Below are 19,803 nucleotides of genomic sequence, written 5' to 3' on the forward strand. Positions count from 1 at the left end.
GTCATTTCGGGTGATATGGCATTTCAACCCCCAATCTCCGCCCGTGCTCCTCTTGATACATCTGTAGATTGGTCTTGACTTGAAAACACGAAGCTGGCTCGGGCCTTGCTGTCGCCGGGTCTCAGTCTGAGGGTGTGACATCCGGGTAGCTGTGAGACCCGCTATCGAAGAGCGAGGACGACTGATTGTTATCAAGTCGTGCCTCTAGAGGCGAGAATCCCGGTCGAAGATTTGCCAGCCGTTTGGGTAGAACCCGCAAATACTTGGGCTGCACGGCCCCGAGCCGCGAGACAGGTTCCCCTAGGCAACACGATGCGTACCGTATGACTGCTGTATACGTGCCCAAGGTCTCTCTCCCTCTCTCCCTCTCCATTCACCCAGAGGTATTCATCCAGTCCTAGTCCTAGCTACCCCTCTTCATTCACCTCCAGCTCTATTAGATCGGGTTTAATTCTCTCTTCCCGCAGCCAAAAGCCTGAAGGCTGCCCCTTTCCCATTCCCAGAGTTGGATATTTCCTCCGCACCGCATTGATAAGGTCGATTCAATTCTTCTACCCAGCATGGCATCTAGTGGCCGACTAAATCTGCCGAGCCCGAGCAATATTCCGGCACGAAACAAGCAGGCACACTCGCCAGATGACGATGGTGACGGTGCGACTTTAACCTGTCCCTCCAGGCACATCACAACACCGAGCCAGTCGTTAAACGAGCTTGACGCCAGCCACAAGCCACTGGCTCGTCGCCGACATCAACACCAGCCAGCGCATCCGGATTTTCGTGTCCTTGGATGCCATCCCTACCTGATGGCTCGCGAACCGTCCGAGCGAACAGACGCGCCGTGCAACCGCAACCTCTCAAGTCTACCCTTGCCCACCATGTCATACCATCCATCACGAAGCCCGGACCGTCACCACCCCCTGGACACCGGTGCATGGCAGGCCGGAGGTGCACCGTTTCATGTCCCTGTAGCAGCAGCCGATCCACACCCTCGGGACGGACTGCCGGCCTGGAAGTGGTGGGCTTTGCTGGTCGCGAACTGCTCTCTCAGCATCATGCACGGTAAGAAATCGCCAGGTAGCCTCCGATATCGTAGCCATAACAACATCATCATCACCTTGCCCCTCTCATCAGGACGCTAACCGAGAGCCCCGTGCAACCCAGGATACGACGTTAGCAATGTCGCCAACATCCAGGCGTCCATCTACCGGGCCTTCGGACACATGGAGCTGCTGCACTGGGTCGCCCTCAGCTACTCGGTCTGCAACATCGCCTTCATCCCCCTGGGCCGCAAGCTGTTCAAGTTCGCCGACTTCAAGACGCTGAACCTCGTGTCCATGCTCTTCATCATCGCCGGCTCTGCGCTCGCCGGAGCCGCTCCCAACATCCAGTCCATCATCGCCGGCCGCGGCCTCATGGCTCTAGGAACTAGCGTCATCTACCAAGGGTATGTCGCACCGCCCCGCCGCTCGGCAAGCAGCAGCAGCGCCGGCGATGACAACTAGTTAACAAGCGCCGCAGGATCCTCAGCTTCAACATCATCTTCGCGTATCCCCACGAACTCGGTCTGGTACAAGGCGTGATCGGCGCGTGTTTTGCCGTGGGCCTGATACTGGGTCCCATTATAGGTTCGTCTCTCTCCCTCTACCCCCCCACCCTGTTCTCCTGCCACTCGGGCACGAAGACGCTGATAGCATTGGGACGGCTAGGAGGCGCCTTCGCAGCTAGCGAGCACGCGACGTGGCGATGGGTACGTCCACCCCCCTCCCCCTTTCCCTCCCTACTCTATCCTCCCCTACTACGAGACAACACACACGAAAAACCAAGGCCTGACGCGCGCGGCCCGTGTAGGCATTCTACCTCGTCATCCCGCTGTGCGCCGTGAGCTTCGTGCTGCAAGCGCTGTTCTCGCCGCGGTACCGCGTGCCGGGGGGGCCCAAGTCGACGTGGGCGCACGTGCGGGAGATCGACTGGCTCGGGGGCGCGCTGCACGCGGGGGTGTGCGTGCTGTTCGCGGTGGGGTGCGGGGCGCTGGGGTCCGCGGGCGCGGGCGCGGGCGGTGGCGGCGAGGCGGTGACGGCGGCGGCGGTCTGGGCCTTCTTCGGGCTCGCGGCCGCCGCGTACGCGGTGCAGCAGGCGTCGGGCGCCAGCGCCGAGCGCCGGCTGCTCGCGCCCTGCGCGCGGCTGCGCGACCGCGCCGTGCTGACCACCTGGGTCTGCACCGCGGCCGCGGCGGCCTCGTACGGCGTCGCGCTGTACTACACGCCCATCTACTTCGCCTTCACGCGCGGCTGCGGGCCGCTGGCCGCCGCGGCCCGCCTGCTGCCCTTCGTCGGCGCCTTCGTCGGCGCCGTCGTGCTCGCCGGCGCGCTGCTCCCCGCCGCCCGCGTCTACCAGCCCTTCTTCGCCCTCGGCGCCGCCCTCCTGCTCGCCGGCGCCGCCGCCCTCCAGACCCTGCGCCCCGACTCCCCCGAGCCCGCCCTCATGGCCTTCGAGGCCCTCGTCGCCGCCGGCGTCGGGCTCAACTGGCAGCTCGGCGTCGCCGTGTGCACCGCGCGGCTCCCCCGCGACGGCGGCGCCGACAAGGGCGCCGAGATCGAGGCCCGCCTCGACCTCGCCCTGCTCAGCAACCTCGCCCAGCTCGGCGGCATCGCCGCCGCCCTCGCCGTCGCCGGCATGGTGTACGACAGCGTCGGCGCCCGCTCGCTGCGCCAGGCCGCGCGGGCCGGCGTCGCGCTCTCCGCCGCGGACATCCGGGAGCTGCTGGCCGGCGTCGACTCGCCGCTGCTCGCGGCGGACGGCGACCCAGCGGTGCTGCGCGCCGCCGTGGCCGCCGTCACGGACGCGGTGCGGGCCTGCTTCGCCATCCTGCTCGGCGCCGGGGCGCTGTGCTTCGTCGCCGCGTGCGCCATGGAGTGGGAGGCGCTCGACTTCAAGCCGAAGCCGCAGTTGGCGGCAGCGGGCGCCGGTGGCGGTTCTGGCTCCACGCGGTGCGCTCCGGGGTACGCGGCGGACGGCACGCGGGACGGGAGGTCGACCGACGACGACGATTTCCTGCTGAGGGAGCTGCCCGCGCGGCCGGGCACCGGTAGCGACGCCTCGGCTGTGACCGTCGGCGGCGAGCCGTCGATCCTCCAGGATCTGCCGCCCGCCCACCACGACCGGGTGTAAGCGAGAATCGAACATCGGGACTTCTGGTCTTACGGCGGAGTCGCCTTTTGCGACGCATTTGAGTGACGAAGGTAGCGCCCGATGTGGTTATCATGTTCCAGGTTCTACAATAGGTATATAATCATGATAGATGAATCACGAACACCCTTCGGTATACAAATGTAGTTTAGAGTAGTTCTCGAATCTCTAAGGTTTTACTACGGCGACACGTGTGCCCTTGGTCCTTTCATGTAACGTATATCAGGGCCATCGATTATCTCACAACGTTACTAAGGCTTGATGTCTTCCAAGCGTGTGTTCACATAACTCCCGCCTTGTTGCCCACCTCATGCCAACCGAACCTCTTGGGCCGCCTTTTCCCAAAAGAAAGGTACATTTATACCATTTCGAGTGCAACCCGTTACATCGTCCCCTTGAAGAAACAACTTTAGATAATCCTATCAGTTGAATCGTGTATGAAACCATATCAGTCTCAGGTCCTCTCCCCAGACGCAAAAACAAGAGATGAATTCAAGAATTTGCCAGGGAATGTACGGGATATTGTTAAGCACATTCAACTCGGCTTATATTGTCAACTAAAGACGCTGCTAACACTGCCATATGTTCGTTGGGTTTTGTTTGGGCTGAGGTGGCCGGTCAGAGCCTACGTACGGGGTGTGTTGACCTACATGTATCCTTTGCTTGGACTATTCGGCGTATCCTGCCAAGCCGGAGCAGCTCAGAAGGACTTGCGGTTGATCGGATATATATACATATAGGTATATAGATATCTTGTCCCCCATCTGCCGTCCACATGTGCATATACGTAGACACCTCTGCACATATCCAAGCACTCTTACGCATAATAGCAGTCAGCGATGGGGGTAGAATGCAATTAAGCATATCATGTTCGCTATGAACAAGCTGACGATGGCCCATCACGTGTGTTTGGAGGGGCCAGACTCTACTAATACATCAGGCGCAGGAATCGCTACCACTTCTCTAAGAAAACGAGAATAATAAAAATAATAAAAGTAATAATAATCGTAATGACAATAATAATATCGATAATAATTACTGTATAGACCCATCATTCTACTGGTATCCGGTCCCCGTCTATCCACCCGGTGACCGTCAGCCGCTTCTCGACGATGAAGCCGTTGAGCTGGTAATAGCAGCGGCTCATGTCGATCTGGTCCGACACCGATACCAGCCTCGGCTCGTCGCCCGCCTGCTCCGTCAGGCACGCGATGTCCGTGCCCGCGTCCGCCTGGCCTACCTGCTCGGGGCCCTGCCACTGGTTGTCGTCGCCCTGCCATACCGTCTGGATCCTGCGCGCCGCGTCCTGGTATAGGATGTGCGTGTTCGTGATGTTCGAGTTTCTCCGCGTCACCGCCAGCCCCGCGATCGCCGTCTTGGCTGGGATCTCGACGTCGGGTGTGCCTGGTGGCTGAATGTTAATTTGATGGCCAAGTCAGGATCCTAGCAATCTCCCCTCCCTCCCCCCCGCGTCTCCCGCTCCGGGTTCGACTTACCTGAGTACCATGCCACGCCCGTGTCGATGCCGCCAAACGGAAAGAGGGCTAGGTGCCCCGTCCTGTCGCGGTACGCGAGGCCCGCCGCGTACGGCTGTTGGAAGTCCCTGACGATGGGCACGACGGCGACGCCGGTGTTCGGGTCGCCCTGGGGAACGACCTCGGGGTTGAACCAGCCCTGGACGGTGTCGTTGAACCAGCCGACGCCAGGGCCGTAGACGTAGCGGCGGAAGGTGCTGTTCCTGGCCTGGAGCACAACGTAGGGCCAGTAGGCGGCTATCTTGGTGTCATTCTCGACCGTGTAGTCCGCCAGCACGTCGTTAACGCTGTCGGGCTTCGGCACTCGCTCGTCCTCGCCGAAGTTGAGCCCCCGGAACCGCGCCGACGAGTCGAGGTAGAAGACCTCGAACTGCGGGAAGTTCAGGTAGATGGTCGCCGCGATCGGCGTCCCCGGCTGGGCGTCGATGTTGTTGAAGACCAGCGGGCTCGACCACGACCCGGACGTGCTCGTGTACCGCGACGTGCGCATCTTGTTGTCGCCTCCCTGCCAGAACAGACGCGACATGAACCCACTCCCGGCTATCCGTCGCCCCGTTATCGACAGTTTCGTCCTCGGCCGCACCGCGGTCGTATTTACTGTGGCGCTTAGGGAGCTGGTTGGCGACGCTGATGTCGTCGGTGACGTCGATTCCGTCGATGGCGATGGTGATTGATTCGAAGGTGACTGATTCGACCCCTGGGCTTCGGTCAACGGGGCGCTCGATGAATTTGACGCCGCTCTGCTCCCGACTACCCCCCCGACGACTGCGGCTATTATCACGATGATGGCAATGATAACCCCAAGGATGATCCATAGTTTTCTCCTTGACCGTCCCTTCGCCTCCGCCGCGGGTTCCCCTCCTCCTGGTGCCGCATCGACAGGTGGAACGTAATACTGGCCACCCTCAGGCTTGAATGGTGGCGGGAGGACGAGCGGGTTCTCCACCGGAATCGGAGTACTGTCTGGTTTATCTGGCGTATAGTAATAGACCTCCGGGTCATCTGAATGCGCGAGCTCGAGCCCCGGCTGCGAATCCTCGTTCCGCTGATGATAACTCATGGCTGGCGACTCTGTTGACCCCTTTTAAAATTCGCTGTGCCGGTTCTCGAGTTATGATATCCCGACAAGCCAAAGAAAGTTGGCCTTCTCGAGGGGAGAGTATCGTGGCGGATGACAAGGTCAACTTGTAAGTCGAACCTCAAGCCAACACTTCGCTCTCACGGTACTAGGCTGATGGTCGAAATCCGCTAGCATCGTGACAACACGAGAGAGGCAGTGTCAAAACTGCAGCAAAAAGTCGTACGGGGGACACAACATAATGTACCATCTACCCTCGCACGGCCAGGTAGGGGGTAGACGGGAAAATAGAGTGCGGGCTATCGAGAATCCTACAGATGTTCGCAATGGGTGCAGTTCCGCCATGATCCAGGGTCGAGGAACCAATGGCAGCATCCACGAAAGGCTTGTCAGGCACGTTTTTGGCGTAAGGATGCGGCGTAGCAGCTCGGTTCTCCAATCAGTAACATTGACCCCCTTGGACCGCATCGCGACACTGAAATTTCGTCTTGGCGGATCCAGCTGTGGCCACCTAAAGCCCCGACGGCGCTCTCGCTGAGATGGAATGGTTGCATTGCCCTCTGTGAGAAGGATGAGCCGCAGCACAGAAGTACGAAGTTAAGCCTTTTTCCCTACCGCGGATTATGTGTGCGTAGGTATACACATCTACAATATTCACATCTAGGGATTTACACACGCGGGCTGGGAAAGGGTTCAGACGCCAGGCCCTGAAACATCCCCACATCCCCAGCGGTCCGGGCCCAGCTGTAGCGCCAGCGCGTCAGCCATGTGTTAGCCCAGGATAAAAGAACGAGGCGAACCGGAAAGCTTGTATGGTCGCCTAAGCGCTCTGAATCTTGCTAGCGACGGGAATTTCTCTCGATAGCCTCGTCGCGTGGGTCAACGATGGTTTGGAGAAATGATCATTTTCTCTTCTTCTTTTCTTCGTCCCTGGTTTCGGGTGGAGTATTCTCCCACTCGGCTGGGTCACACACGACACGAAAGGGGGCACACACACACGCACACACACAGATCTGATACGATACCGAAGTTAAACACTTGGCAGATGCGACTCCTCGCAAGGAGGAAGAAGACCCCTGCAGGCTGAATATCTATTGCTCTCCCACCTGCTAGTATAGCTAGGTAGATAATAGCAATAAAACCCCACCGTCAAGGGACCACACACACAGTGGGGGTATAGGAGTATGCGATAACCCGTTAGCCAGTGCCCAACCGATTCTAAACCCCCCGAGAGACAATGCCACATTCTTCGAAACTACTCGTTGGCGAGGCCTATTGTGCGCCTATGATCTTCGGCCAAGAAGACGCCACGAGTGCCGAGTAAAATATACAGACTTCGAATTACGAGCGCGGAGAGAGACGGAGAGGCAACGCCTGACTGACTATATACCTATACACAACCTATATACATCCATACACATCTAATTCACCCTTGCTAGTCCCCAGCCGTCGCTTGTTAGCTTCCTTGAGTTTTTCCACTTTGCTTCGCAGCATCTCGTCGACCGCCGGTATGTCCTAACGAGCGCTGACGACCTGGATATAGATATCCCCCTAAGCTAGGGGAGACTCGCTGCTGACTCTGCGAGCTGCTCCCGCCCTAGTACGCGACGCCGCAGCCACGACATGTAAGGATTCCGGCTTGGCCCCAGGAGACAGACGAGAGAGGTTTAGGCTCGCGCACGCTTTGCCGGCCTCGCCATTTCCCGCCCGGAACTAGACGGTTCACCGCTGTCGTTCCTCGCTGACCTGGCCGGGAGAGACACGATAGCTGCTGTCCTCTCTATGCTTTGGCTCCACCAGGTTTTCGCCCCCATTCCGGACCGGGCCATCCGGGGTGTTCTCACCAGGCGATGCGCACCGAACCAAGGCCCACGCTTTCGCAAATAGGGCTGTGCCTCGTTTCGGCTTCGATGCCGTATTCGGTACATAATACCGGTAGGGCGCTGACATGATTCTTAAAGCCTGTACGGGGCATGTCATTTATAAATAGCTAGGTACTACCAACAATCTCCTGTAGAGCGCGCGGCGACGCCCAGCATTACGCCGCGTCCCTGTAGTGGTTAACGCTCCGAGGGAGATAATTGGACTGGACTTGGGATTGCCAGTCAGTCAGCCAGCCAGCGGCGAAGAGTAGCGCCACGAGGACTTCATCGCCTCGTCGCACACTAGCACGATGCGCCATCTCACGCATGCTCCGTTTTCGTTTGTTTTGCTCTTAACCTCCGTCCGTCCCTACCTACACACGTACCTACTCGCCCTCCTTCTCACCTCCCTCGTACGCCCGCCGCGCGGCGACGTGGCATGAGAGAGAGATGAGCGGCGCAACACCGCCGCACCTGCGTGCATAAGTCCACAGGTCGGTAGGTAGGTAGGTGTGCAGACGCCCTAAACGAGAAAAAACGAGGGAAAAAAAACGCGTAGATGAGCATAATATTCCGCCCCCCTCCTGGAAGTCAAGCAAAGAAAAGACAAGCTCCTCCCGCCCTGCCTATAGCAGCACCAGAAGGCAAGCCGCCTCATCTTATTTTACTCTCGTTCTTCGTTCTCTCTTCTCTCTCCCTTCCTTTTGACACCCCCCCCTCCCCCCCTTCTCATTCCCCCCTAAATGCACCCGTCGAAAAAGGAAGGAGGGGAGCGGGAAGGGGGGGCGAGTAGGATCGTCGTCACGTAGCCCACTGGCTGCCACTTTTGCCTTGCTACCTGGATCATCGGCCACGCGGTCGCAGTTCCGGCGCTCCGGGGATTCGCGAGCGCGGAGGTTCTAACCCTTACGACCTGACCTGCGCAGAGCCCCTCGCTTGCTTACTTGCTTGCTGCCCTCCCCTTCCATCCAGGACTCCTCCGGGGAGGAATAAAACTACTTGGCTCGGTGAATCGGACGTGACGGGATGCATCGGCGGCCGGGCGCGTCGTCGGCAGTGGAGAGCTGTTCTCGAAGGCACTCGGTGAGGCGAGCTAACTGCTAGAAATGTGGCGTACAGCAGAGGAGAGAGGTGCAGTGATTCACGCGCATGACAGGCGACCGTCAGAATCCGGCGACGGGCGCCGCAGCTGACTTGTTCTACTCCACAGCGTAGATATAAAATAACATTACAGCTACAGCCCACAGGGAGCACTGCCCGCCGGCGGCGTCGTCTGACTCTATACAAGGGGACGAAGGTATGTACACAGCGTACACTCGTCAGGAGCAAAAAGGGTATCCGTTGACAAGAGATAAAAGTAAAAGTAGGTGGGGGAAGAAAAAAAAAAGAACACGGCCCCATACGTGAGAGTGGTATCATCAATCATCAGTAACCGTGACGGGCGTAACAAACAACCCACCAACTCCGGGCCGTTCGTGTTAGGACGTTGTTGCGTCCAGGCCCCCTGAATTCCGTAACCAGTTTAGAAGCCTTTACCCAATCATCTACTCCTGTACTCTGGTTTCCTGGCCATGTTTACCGCCGGCGGCGGGTCGTCGTCTAGAGGATAAGGCAAGAGAGAGCCCCCGAGGGGACGTCGGCCTCCCGAGGTCTGCTTCTCGGGCAGCGGCGTCTTCGGAGGCAGCGGAGGTGGCTCGATACGGTGTATCTGGTAGGGCTGCGTCATAGACTGCGCACTCGGCTCTCGGTACTGTCTTCGCGGGTACTCGCCGGACGCCTTCTTCTCCGAACCCACCGCGGCGCGGTACTGTGCCGGGGTCGGAGCTGTTACCACGAGGCGATCGTCGTCGTCGGGGGGAGGAGGCCGGATTGATGACGATAGGGATGCGGGCGACGGAGGCTTTTGCGGGCGCGAGGCGATTTGAGGCGGGGAGGAGTGGCTCGTAGAGGGTCGAAGGCGTTCGCCAGAATGGTGAGATGGCGGTGTGTGGGGATTGGCCCCGGACCCGGGGATGGAGAGGTTGTCTGTACCAGAATCGTACGACTGGCGACTGGGGGGAGAATTGCGAGCCGGAAACGTCAGGGGGTAGTCGCCTGGGAGTTCAACCGCGAACGGGATCTCGATGGAGCCCATGATCGGTGGAGAGGATGAGGTGATGTTCGGTATGCCACCGAGTCTCTCGTACCTCTGCTTAGCCCGGTGTATCTTGGCCAATTTGATCGCGGATGCTTGGACCATTCTCTGTTCCGTCTCTCTCGACAGATACCTCCTCGTGTTGGTGCTAATTTCGCCCAGCCGTCCCCACTCGTTCATGGCAAACTCCCCCACACCGATCTCGACGTTAAATCTGTAGTAGTTTTCGATGTTGACACCGCGTTTCAGCAGAAGTTCCTTTTTCATGCGCTCGTGGATCGCCTCGCAACCTTCCACCTTCGCCATCAACCTCCTCCTTGCCTCTGCAAATTCCCCTATGAAGCCATCGTACCAAAGGTGCTGATTTTGGTCGGTCCCCTTTGGCCGCTTTCCAGTTCCTACGCTAATGAATACGCCGACGTCGCGCCCCGGCCACTCGTTAACAGTGGCCTCGTCGAGAGCGTAAGGAGATGGATTGAACGTGCCGGCGCCGTCATCGTGGAACACTGTCTGTCCGATCTTAATAGACTTGAAGGCCATGCCAATTGCGCATGTGGCCCGGCCGGCTTCCCATATCTTGCAGTCATATTCGGGAGCGGGCTCTTTCCTAGAGTCGTACGACCTCAGAAGAGCCGCCTCTCCGCCTCTGCTAGTTCCTCTATACATGGCCGTTACCGCGCTAGAAGAACGTCAGCAACTGCGCCGCCAAGAACGTGATGGTGGAATGCGGGAGGGGGCTTACGTTTTGGTTCTGTTTTCTCTTGCGTCGTACAATCTCGCGTTCGGATCGCCGTCCCCGCCGCGAAATCCCAGCCGCGACTGACTGACCGGGCTACGGGCGCTGAAGCTGACCACGCTCGCGTTGCTTTGGTGTCGTCGCGGGACGCTGGCGCTAGACCGTGACGCGGTCGACAGCGGGCTAACGAGGGTCGAGGGTGCTCCGTCGTTGCCCTCGTCGTCCGAGACGGTATGTTCCCTCACGGCCTCCTTGATCGCATACTCTAACATCGAGGCCTTGAACAATGTGGAGCGGTAGGGTATGCCCGCGATGGTCTTGTCGGTTTCGAAGACCATTCTGGTCAGTCGGACATACAGCTCTTTGCACTGCTCTAGGTCCAACCGGAGGCGCCCGAGCATCAAGGCGATCAGCCCGCCGGTGCCGGTGCCGACTATCAAGTCGAAGTGATCGCACGGCTTAGGAATCTGGTCGCGTCGCGGCGCTTTGCCCTCAATCTCGACGTAGGTCCGGTGCATCAACTCTTGTATGATGATGAACATGGAGTAGCCGCGGACTCCTCCACCATCTGCGTCGGCGCGGGGCGCCGTCTGTTAGCCCCCTCTCCATCATCGCGCGAGGCGCAAGGGACGTCCAGCGACGGGAATCATCAAACTTACCCAAGCTAAGGATCCTTAAAGGGGGACCCTTAGTGGTGTCCTTTCTTCTCAAGTTCCCCTCCGAATCCATGTTGGTCGCGCGGGGTTGGATGTTTCGGCCGGCCGATATCTCGTCGATAGTACCTTCTGGGTGAATCGCGATCCCGGAAAACGGTAGAGGGGGAGAATTATGGATGGGGTTGGTACTATGTTCGCCCCCTCGTCTGGCTACGACGTCAGACTAGATGGATGAGGCGGGATGGACCGCGACTGTAGAACGCCACCGTGTAGAGGTCACGAGTCGGCAAGAAACAAACGGGGGGAGATTCCTGAGGAGGTCGGAGTGTTGTAGGGTCGCGAAAGGATTTGGCGAGCTTGGCGATTGCGAGGATGGATTCAGCACTCCTTGAAACTTGGTGAGTCACATCGCATGTCGAGAGCAGGAAAGCTGGAGGGTTGCCTGTGATTTGGTTACATACGACGCTCTCGAAGCTGGTGCTAGAAGCCGGGAGAGAGGGGGAGCGAGAGAGGGAGCGCTGGAAGACGGCGGATGGACGGACGCCGGGGGTCATCATGACGAGTGTGAGATTTGATTGCTTGCAAGTGCGAAGGCGCAGGATCATGTGGCTGAGCACAGGTACAAGCACGAGGGGTGGATGTGACCGATACTTGTTCTCTACGGCACGGAGCTCAGCATAACTCGGCACTGCCCAGCACAGCTGCCGACCCTGAACAAGTACCCGCTACATTGGTTGCCTCGTCGGACGAGGTATAGCCGCTACCGACCCCCCGCCAAGCAACCATACCGACGGTGGGTTGGACTCACATAGCGTCCCACCCGCTATCCACACAACCCGAGCTGCCGCGCAGGAAATCGGTTGCATAACTGACCAGTCGAGCGAGACGACGGCCGACTCAACCGACTCGAGAGCGCGATAGAGACCGAGTCGGAACTCCACATGCGACGGGCCAGGGAACCAATATCCAGGCCGAGTTCCGCGCGTACCTGCTTTACGTCCGTTGGCCCCTCCTGCTCCATCTGTCCCATCTGCGCTGTCGGTAGAGTGGATGTTGATAGCCTACCGCCTACATCATACCTGACCTCAAGATCGGCCTGGGTTCCCCGTGCGTAAGGAGGTCAGTATAGGAAACGGATCCATCCGACGGGGTAACTACCTGCCGTCTCCCCTGAGGTGCTCTCAAACCGAAAACCGATGGACAGAGGGATGCACGTAGGGCGTAGGGCACCGTCGTTGCGGCAGACTCTTCAACGAAGATGCGCCTAATCGGCATTTACGTGTGTGTCTGCCGACCGAGCCTTTACCTAACTTCAAGACAGCCCCAGAAACATCCACGTCACATGCCTGGTCTCATCCTCGCCCATGTCCGAACACCAAATCCAGTCACCCACCTCTCAGCCATAACCAGATGCGCGAGTCAGTGGTCAGCGAGGAGGCGAATATATGTAGGGATGCACACCGTACTTGGATGACACGAGGTAGGTACCCGCTGGCGCGGGAGCCCCAACTCTCCCGCGACTCTGCGCATATGCGGAAATTGTACGCATCGTCCGCTTCCTCCGCCAGCACCTCCGCTCCCTCGCTGGGTGTAGGCGAGTTACGCACGGTGCGTCGATGATTTCATTGCAGCTCATCGCCGCGCACAGACCTGACGAATGCCGAGAAATCGAGGCCGTTCGAGGGACCGGAAATCGTGGCGGTGCTGCCAACCCGTCTCGCTTACTCGGCGGTAAGGGTGGGGACTGGAGGAGAGAAGACAGCATTGCCACTTCAGCTACGCTGTACCATACTTATACGCGCGCACAACCATGCGACTCCAGACAGGTAGCGTCGCAATCGTATCTCGCCCCCGATCGCGGCCATCGAGATACGTAACGGGTTCGGCCAATAGGCGGCTGCATACCGGGCTCGGCTCTCGGGTCGGAGATCCGATCGTCCGCAGGCCGCCCACCGCTGCCCCTTTTCATGCCCTTCTAAGCCAGGCGCAGAAGGATGTTCTAGAAGGGAACCTGGCTATGTTCATCGCTCATGCCTACACGTAATCATCAGAAGATTGAAATGTGGGCCGGTCTCACGGCGAGCGGGAGGGTATTTAAATGAATGAATGAATAAATAAATAAAAACCTCAACGGCAGGAGAGCGTCGCGATGACCACCCAGGTATCAGGGTATACATATATATCTACATCGCCTCCATGGGGTGTGGATGTGGGTGTCAGCATCTTTCTATTGAATTCTATTCGCTTCGCACAACTGGCGTCCATATTAGCACGCATACCCAATCTAACGATATCTCAAGACAACCGCGTTGGGAGGAGAAAAAAAGAGGTCACGGAATGTCACCGGGTGGTTTTTGGCCGCTGCTAGCATCCCAGAAGCCGCATGCTCATCTCATAGAGGCGCGAGAGACCATTTAGACTTCTTCATCTCGGTGTTCGATGCGCCGATGCGATAACTTCGATCGGTCTCGGGTGAAAGCGGTCCACCGAACTGTACTCAGTAGTAGGGAAACGCCGATTTTGCTAACAATAAGCTCGTATAACCTTTTTTTTTTTTTTTGAATGGGCCGGGGTCTCCCACCATCGCCGCCGGGCCGAGCTGAGGAATTGTTTACCGCTGCTCTCGCTTTGTCCGACAGCTTAGACACCCTCTCTCTGCGCTGCCTGCCGGATCATGCAGCAAACAAACATCGAGCTTGTCGCCGCGGCCAAAGCAACGAGAGGCTCTCAGACGGCCGAGCTCTCAACAGGACCGCACGCGACAGAAGCCGAAGCTCATCGCTGTGCGCGTAGTGCACCTAATAAACCAGGCAAGTCCGGAGAGTCCTAATTATTATTATCGGCCCTTCTCGGGAGCGTTTGCATGCTCGGGCACGAGACGAATGAGAATGTGTCTTTCGCTTCCGGGAAGTCGAATATTACCACCATTCCAATCATCGATCGCGCTGAGTCAGCACATCGAGGCCAAACGGACGACCCTGACTTGGTTTGAAACCTAAAAGAATGAAAGTCGCGCAGCAATGTGCCGTCACGATTTAGCGTCGTTAACGTTTAGTATCGGCGTTGCCTGAGGCCGGAGGTAAGGTGAGCTCTGACGATTCACCGCAAGTGATGAATATGCAACCCTGACCTGTAAGGCGAGCAACTAACCCGCCCATGCTCCCCCCCTTCGCATCCTCGGTCAGATGGCCTGATGGTTTCACGGCGGGTGCGGAAACCCGAAATTTCCAATGGGCATCGGCAACACGATGATGAATCGCATCGCGCCGACAATGCGCTTTTTCCCACTGTTTAGCGCTGGCAGTTCCGCCTCTCGCAGCAGATTCGCATCCCTTTTTCTGGCGGCACGGTGCCAGGCCAGGGGCTCGTTTGCTACGTAACATACTAAACATACTACGTAGTAGGGCTACGGGATTAGTGGTGCGACGGTGGTCGCCGGCCGGTAACGCCAAGGCCAGCTTTACACGAGGAAGACCGTACAATAACATAGGTACCCACTTTATCCCACGGCTTATTAGCGTGCGCCCCAGTCGAGATTCTAGCAAGGTGTGGCTCGGTGCATTCCAGCGTCGTCACCCAGGTCGTGCAGCGTCGCAATCGTCTGCGTCTCGCGCGCAGGCTGGAAATTCGCCTACGCCGGATTCCTCTCGCCCTCCACGTGGAACGCGGACCCGGATTTCACCCTGCACCAGTGCGTCAGGTGAGGCTGAACCGCGAAGAGATTCGCAGGCGGCCGCGGTCGGACTCCGAGACGCGCGGAAGCACCCAGATGTAGCAGCGGCTACACGCGGTGTCGGCCATAGCGCGAATTGCCAGCCGGCGGCCTCGTGTCCTGGTCAAAGGCTGTCAGTCCCGTGATTTATCCACCAGACGCCGCAAACGTCCTCGCGCCCCTCTCCCGTCTGGACCAGTCGACTTGTCGGTCTAGGCTCCCGCTCAGTGGGCCTAGACCGTCTGCCCGGGTGAAAGAGACATCTTCGCTCCACTTCCGCCAACTTCGGGCTCGGGTCCGGACGTGAAGTTAGTTGCGAAGTTGGGTATGTGAGGTGGCATAGAGTAAATGGAGCCGGGGCTTGTTCTACCCCGTTCTACGCGTAGTTTTCGACCCGTGCTATTCGTCGATTCCCCCCCTCACTGCCCCATGTAGGGGACTCGTCAGAACCTGATGCCGGAATTGGTAGGCAGCACAGGCTGGCCAGAGTTTCGAGTTGGGCGTTACGAGCAACGCGACGGATCCTCTCCGACTGCAGGTCTGAGCGAGCAAACGAAAAGTGGCACAACGTTGGTTCGTACGTCACGTGGTCGAGGCCACCACCTCTGTGCGACGGAGGTGAGGTGTGCGAATGGGTGCCACCACAACCAGATCGCCTCGACCATCCTCTCTGTCTGACGGGAATGGAGGGTGAGAAGTCGACCCGTCGGGGTGAGACCAACTGACGGGGTCAGGAAAGGGCGTGAAAGTAAGCCAAACTAACCCACGCGCGAACCTTAGGAGGCTGGCCTCGCGATATTGGGTCTGTATGAGGAGAAGAAGGTAATATGTTAACTGTGTTGTGCGCTAATCGGGCTAGGTCTAGGTAACGTGAATGGTAGATTAGGTGCCTCGGGCGAAAAGCAGCAGGAAATGGAACGTTGTAAGGTAGGTAGTGCATGCTTCCGGTAGGAGGTAGGTACCTACAGAGCCACCCCAACCCTCGAACCTGACGCGGCGCGCCGTCGCAGATTACCGCGGATTGCCACAATGCTACCGCACCCATAGGTCGCCAGGCACGTATTGTGTATACCATCACCTATGAGTGCACGCCTAACTCCCTCCTCTTCTACCTACGGCTGCGTGCACACGTAGAGAGACTTGTTTTCTGCAGGTGTGTAGGCCTTTTTACCCCGAGGAGACGGCCCCAGACAGACCAGGGTGCCCCGGCCTGCGCTTTAGCCTCTGGTCCAATCCAGGCGGCGCCCGCCCACGTCTATTCGGCCCGGCCCCGGTCAAAGGTGGAGTTGTGAGGAGCAAGGAGCGCGAGGTGGCTAGGGCGACTGTCCTTGAGACAGGCCGCTGACATCATCCCACTGTGTGCAGATGAGTACCGGAGCTACCCAGGCTTGTCTGCCCTCGTCGCGCAACGCCGAGCTCGATCGATCCGCCGTGCGATTTTGCATCTCTCTCTGTCTCTCTCTCTCTCTCTCTCTCTCGCTCGCTCTCTTCTTGGGGGCGGCCTCGCTATCGAGCACGGGATGAGACATCCCAGCTGCAGAATGGTCGCCGTGGGTGCGGTTGAGACACCGCGATGGCGTGAGACTTGTTCGTCCCTCCGCATTGGATCCGATTCGATTCTGTGTTCTCGATTCTCCTACCCCGGGATTCGCGACGCTTTTGCCTGGGACGGGTCCAGGGTACGGTTGCGTCTCCAGGCAGAATTGGGCGCTTCCCCAGCCTCCTCCACTGGCCAGCGAGTCGTCTTCTGACCGCCCGCCGATCGTCAACTCGGATCAGTCCGGTTTTATTGTTTGCGTGCAGGGAATGACCCCCCCCCCCAATCTCGGGGCATCGTTGGCCCAAATGGCAATCTTGGAATCCCCCTCCTCGCCAGCACTTCCCACCCCATACGATCCACACCCATGCCACCCCCTTGTCTTGCCCTTCTCGTCGCGCATTCCAGCCACCAATAATTGCCAGCTCGGTGGTATTCCTGTCCTTTCCCTTGACAAAATTGGCCGTTTCGTCCGCATGTGGCACGACAACGAGGGTTAGCACGCATGTGACCTCGAGAAAAAGTTGGGGAGTCCCGCCGCGCTGGGAGTCACAGCTAAGTCCTGGTCGCGTACTATGTACGATGCATACGGTACCTGTACGAGATCGGGACGGGTGAGGGCCACAAGTTCCAGGCGAGAGAACCAGGCGTTTGGATGCTTGCTCAGCTAACATTCCTCGCCGCGAATCTCGTGACGCATCAGCTGGGCCAGCGGTTCCCTGTACCTAGAACGGCCCCTCGTGCCGGCCGTCTGGGAACGGTCCATCCATCGTGAGTAGAGAGGTCTCCCACAGCCTCCCGATGGAGGGTGACCCCAAGCAATCGATGCTCCAGGTCAAAATCCGGGGATCCGCGTGGGATTGTACGTACATCGGGAAGTGCTCGGATATTCGAAGTGCCATCCTCGCACACCCCCGGATAGGCACGCCACAGGAGGAGGTCCAATGACTGGTCATGCTTTGTTGTAAGCATCAAAGGGCTCCGACCCCAGTAAACTCTAATACATCCTGTCTGTCCTGGCGATGCCTCTCTGCATATAATAGTCGATCGACACCTCGTCCCCCAAAGCTTACCCTTTCTGTCTCTCTCGAGTCATTCACCCAACCCCCTTCTCCTCCCTTATCCCTCGATATCTGAACCACCCAACAACAACTAGACTTGCGTATAGGTTGCCGACAGACCACGCGGGGTCTTAGACAGTATGAAGACGGTAGGCAACATCTACATCATCGCGGCTACGTCCGTCATAGGTGAGCCCACCCACCTGCCTGCCGCCTCTACCCATTTCGCTCTCTACCGTGTCCCGCGCCGCCTCGCCGGCGGGGGCTCGCGCTGTCGCAGAGGAAGTGCTAACGCTATCGGCTAGGCGGCGCGCTGTTCGGATTTGATATCTCGTCTATGAGCGCTATCATCTCCACACAACCATACAAATGCCAATTTAACCAGCAAGTTAGTCTCCCTGCGTGAGCGGCGTCTCGCTACATCTGGCCACTGTGCCGTGCTGACTTCCCATAGGGAAATAACCCCATAACCGGCCAGTGCCAGGGGCCGGACGACGTCCTGCAGGGTGGAATCACCGCCGCCATGCCCGGAGGGTCGTGGCTTGGCGCCCTCATATCCGGTTTCTTATCCGATATCTTCGGCCGAAAAAAGGCGATTCAGATCGGCGCCGTCATCTGGTACGTGTCGGCGTAACCCTAACGTGTACTCTGAATCTGTTCTAACGCGTGTGACTCGGGCAGGGTGATCGGCTCTATCCTCGTTTGTGCCTCCCAGAACATCCCTATGCTGATTGTCGGACGTATCATCAACGGTCTGAGCGTGGGCATCTGCTCTGCCCAAGTCCCCGTCTACATCTCCGAGATATCGCCACCATCTAAGCGAGGCCGATTAATTGGCATGCAGCAATGGGCTATCACTTGGGGTATCGCTATCATGTTCTTCCTATGTTACGGTTCCAGCTTCATCCGCGGAGCGGCGGCCTTCCGTCTCCCTTGGGGCTTGCAGATGATCCCGGCTATTATCCTGTTTTTCGGCCTCTTAATCCTTCCCGAGTCTCCGCGTTGGCTGGCGAAGCACGACCGCTGGGAAGAAGCCCACGAAGTGCTCGTCTTGGTCCACGGCAAGGGCGATCCTCGATCGGCGCTCGTCGCTAAGGAGATGGCCGAAATCAGGGAAGTGGTCGAATTCGAGCGTGCCAACGCTGACGTCTCCTACCTCGAGCTGTTCCGGCCCCGGATGATCAACCGTACCCATATCGGTGTCTTCACGCAGATCTGGTCGCAGCTCACCGGTATGAACGTCATGATGTACTACATCGCCTACATCTTTACCATGACCGGGTCAGGCGACGACGTATTGCTGCCCAGTGGCATCCAGTTCATCATCAACGTCGTCATGACCGTTCCCGCTCTTATCTGGCTCGACAGGTGGGGCCGCCGCCCAACCATGCTCGCCGGTGCCTTCTTCATGTGCCTCTGGCTCTGCATCAACGCCGGCTTGTTCGGTGCGTACTCGCGCCCGGCGGTGCCCGAGGACGGATTTGATACCGCTGCTATCTCGATGGTCATCTCCGGACGCGCCGCTAAGGCCGTGATTGCCAGCACCTACCTGTTCGTCGCCTCCTTCGCCACGACGTGGGGCCCCGCCTCTTGGACCTACCCGGCCGAGCTCTACCCGCTGCGCGTACGTGGTAAGGCTGTCGCGCTCTCGACGTCGTCTAACTGGGCCTTCAATTTCGCCCTCGCCTACTTCGTCCCGCCCGCATTTGCCAACATTTCGTGGAGGACGTACGTGCTGTTCGCCGTGTTCTGTTTCGCCATGTTCTGGCACACGTTCTTCCTGTTCCCGGAGACGGCCAACAAGACTCTCGAGGAGGTCGCGGACATCTTCGAGAACAACAACCCCGGCTCCATCAAGTACATCGGCACGCCGGCCTGGAAGACGCACAACGACCGGTCCATCCTCAGGGTTGAGCGCAACCTAGTCAGCTCCGAGGAGAAGATTGGCATCCAGCACAGCACCGAGTCCAGGCCTCAAGAGTGACGAGAGAGCTACGAGCAGGGAAGGGTATCGCCCGGCGGATAGAAATCGGAGTCGGGGTAGGCGGCGACGAACCGCGAAGAAGAGGAGGCTATTATGGTATACCCCATTTGGAGGCTCCCGATGGGAGGTAAATTTCTGGACAAATTTTGCAGCTAACAATGGAATGGAAAAAAAAGCCGGACGGTTGCTGGACTCCTGGGCAGGACGGGGCCGTCAGAAACATCACTACACATATCTAACCAACTTTTTCTTGGGGAAACCAGTGGCAGTTTTAATGGATGGGTGGGATACCGACGACAGTTTACGAATGTTATATATATAC

At 58.4% G+C, this 19,803-nt stretch overlaps 5 protein-coding genes across 5 annotated transcripts; 2 read left to right on the forward strand and 3 right to left on the reverse strand.

The window, feature by feature from the left end:
• Positions 1-875: 875 nt before the first annotated feature.
• GGS23DRAFT_598738 (MFS general substrate transporter) lies at positions 876-3,168 on the forward strand (the record flags this gene model as incomplete). Its single annotated transcript, XM_051518828.1, has 5 exons — positions 876-1,059; positions 1,162-1,444; positions 1,519-1,625; positions 1,707-1,747; positions 1,849-3,168. 5 exons carry the CDS (start codon positions 876-878, stop codon positions 3,166-3,168), a joined length of 1,935 nt encoding a protein of 644 aa, XP_051369920.1.
• A 961-nt stretch (positions 3,169-4,129) lies between these two features.
• On the reverse strand, positions 4,130-5,910 carry GGS23DRAFT_158110 (uncharacterized protein). Its single transcript, XM_051511410.1, has 2 exons — positions 4,683-5,910; positions 4,130-4,590 (listed from the first exon to the last, which is right to left on the reverse strand). The coding sequence occupies exons 1-2, from the start codon at positions 5,779-5,781 to the stop codon at positions 4,238-4,240; spliced, it is 1,452 nt and encodes a 483-aa protein (XP_051369921.1). The 5' UTR covers positions 5,782-5,910; the 3' UTR covers positions 4,130-4,237.
• Positions 5,911-9,201: 3,291 nt separating this feature from the next.
• On the reverse strand, positions 9,202-11,260 carry GGS23DRAFT_606409 (FabD/lysophospholipase-like protein; the record flags this gene model as incomplete). The annotated part of the gene is made up of 3 exons (XM_051519903.1): positions 9,202-10,474; positions 10,538-11,099; positions 11,191-11,260. The coding sequence occupies 3 exons, from the start codon at positions 11,258-11,260 to the stop codon at positions 9,202-9,204; spliced, it is 1,905 nt and encodes a 634-aa protein (XP_051369922.1).
• A 4,930-nt stretch (positions 11,261-16,190) lies between these two features.
• GGS23DRAFT_158160 (uncharacterized protein) lies at positions 16,191-17,374 on the reverse strand. Its single transcript, XM_051511411.1, has one exon. It carries the CDS (start codon positions 17,108-17,110, stop codon positions 16,406-16,408), a length of 705 nt encoding a protein of 234 aa, XP_051369923.1. The 5' UTR covers positions 17,111-17,374; the 3' UTR covers positions 16,191-16,405.
• On the forward strand, positions 17,375-19,594 carry GGS23DRAFT_158161 (general substrate transporter). The gene is made up of 4 exons (XM_051511412.1): positions 17,375-17,686; positions 17,803-17,885; positions 17,952-18,115; positions 18,179-19,594. The coding sequence occupies exons 1-4, from the start codon at positions 17,638-17,640 to the stop codon at positions 19,479-19,481; spliced, it is 1,599 nt and encodes a 532-aa protein (XP_051369924.1). The 5' UTR covers positions 17,375-17,637; the 3' UTR covers positions 19,482-19,594.
• The last annotated feature ends 209 nt before the right edge of the window (positions 19,595-19,803 follow it).

The sequence above is a fragment of the Durotheca rogersii genome (assembly GCF_024521655.1).
Source record: "Durotheca rogersii strain YMJ 92031201 chromosome Unknown GGS23scaffold_19, whole genome shotgun sequence".
Lineage (NCBI taxonomy): Eukaryota > Fungi > Ascomycota > Sordariomycetes > Xylariales > Xylariaceae > Durotheca > Durotheca rogersii.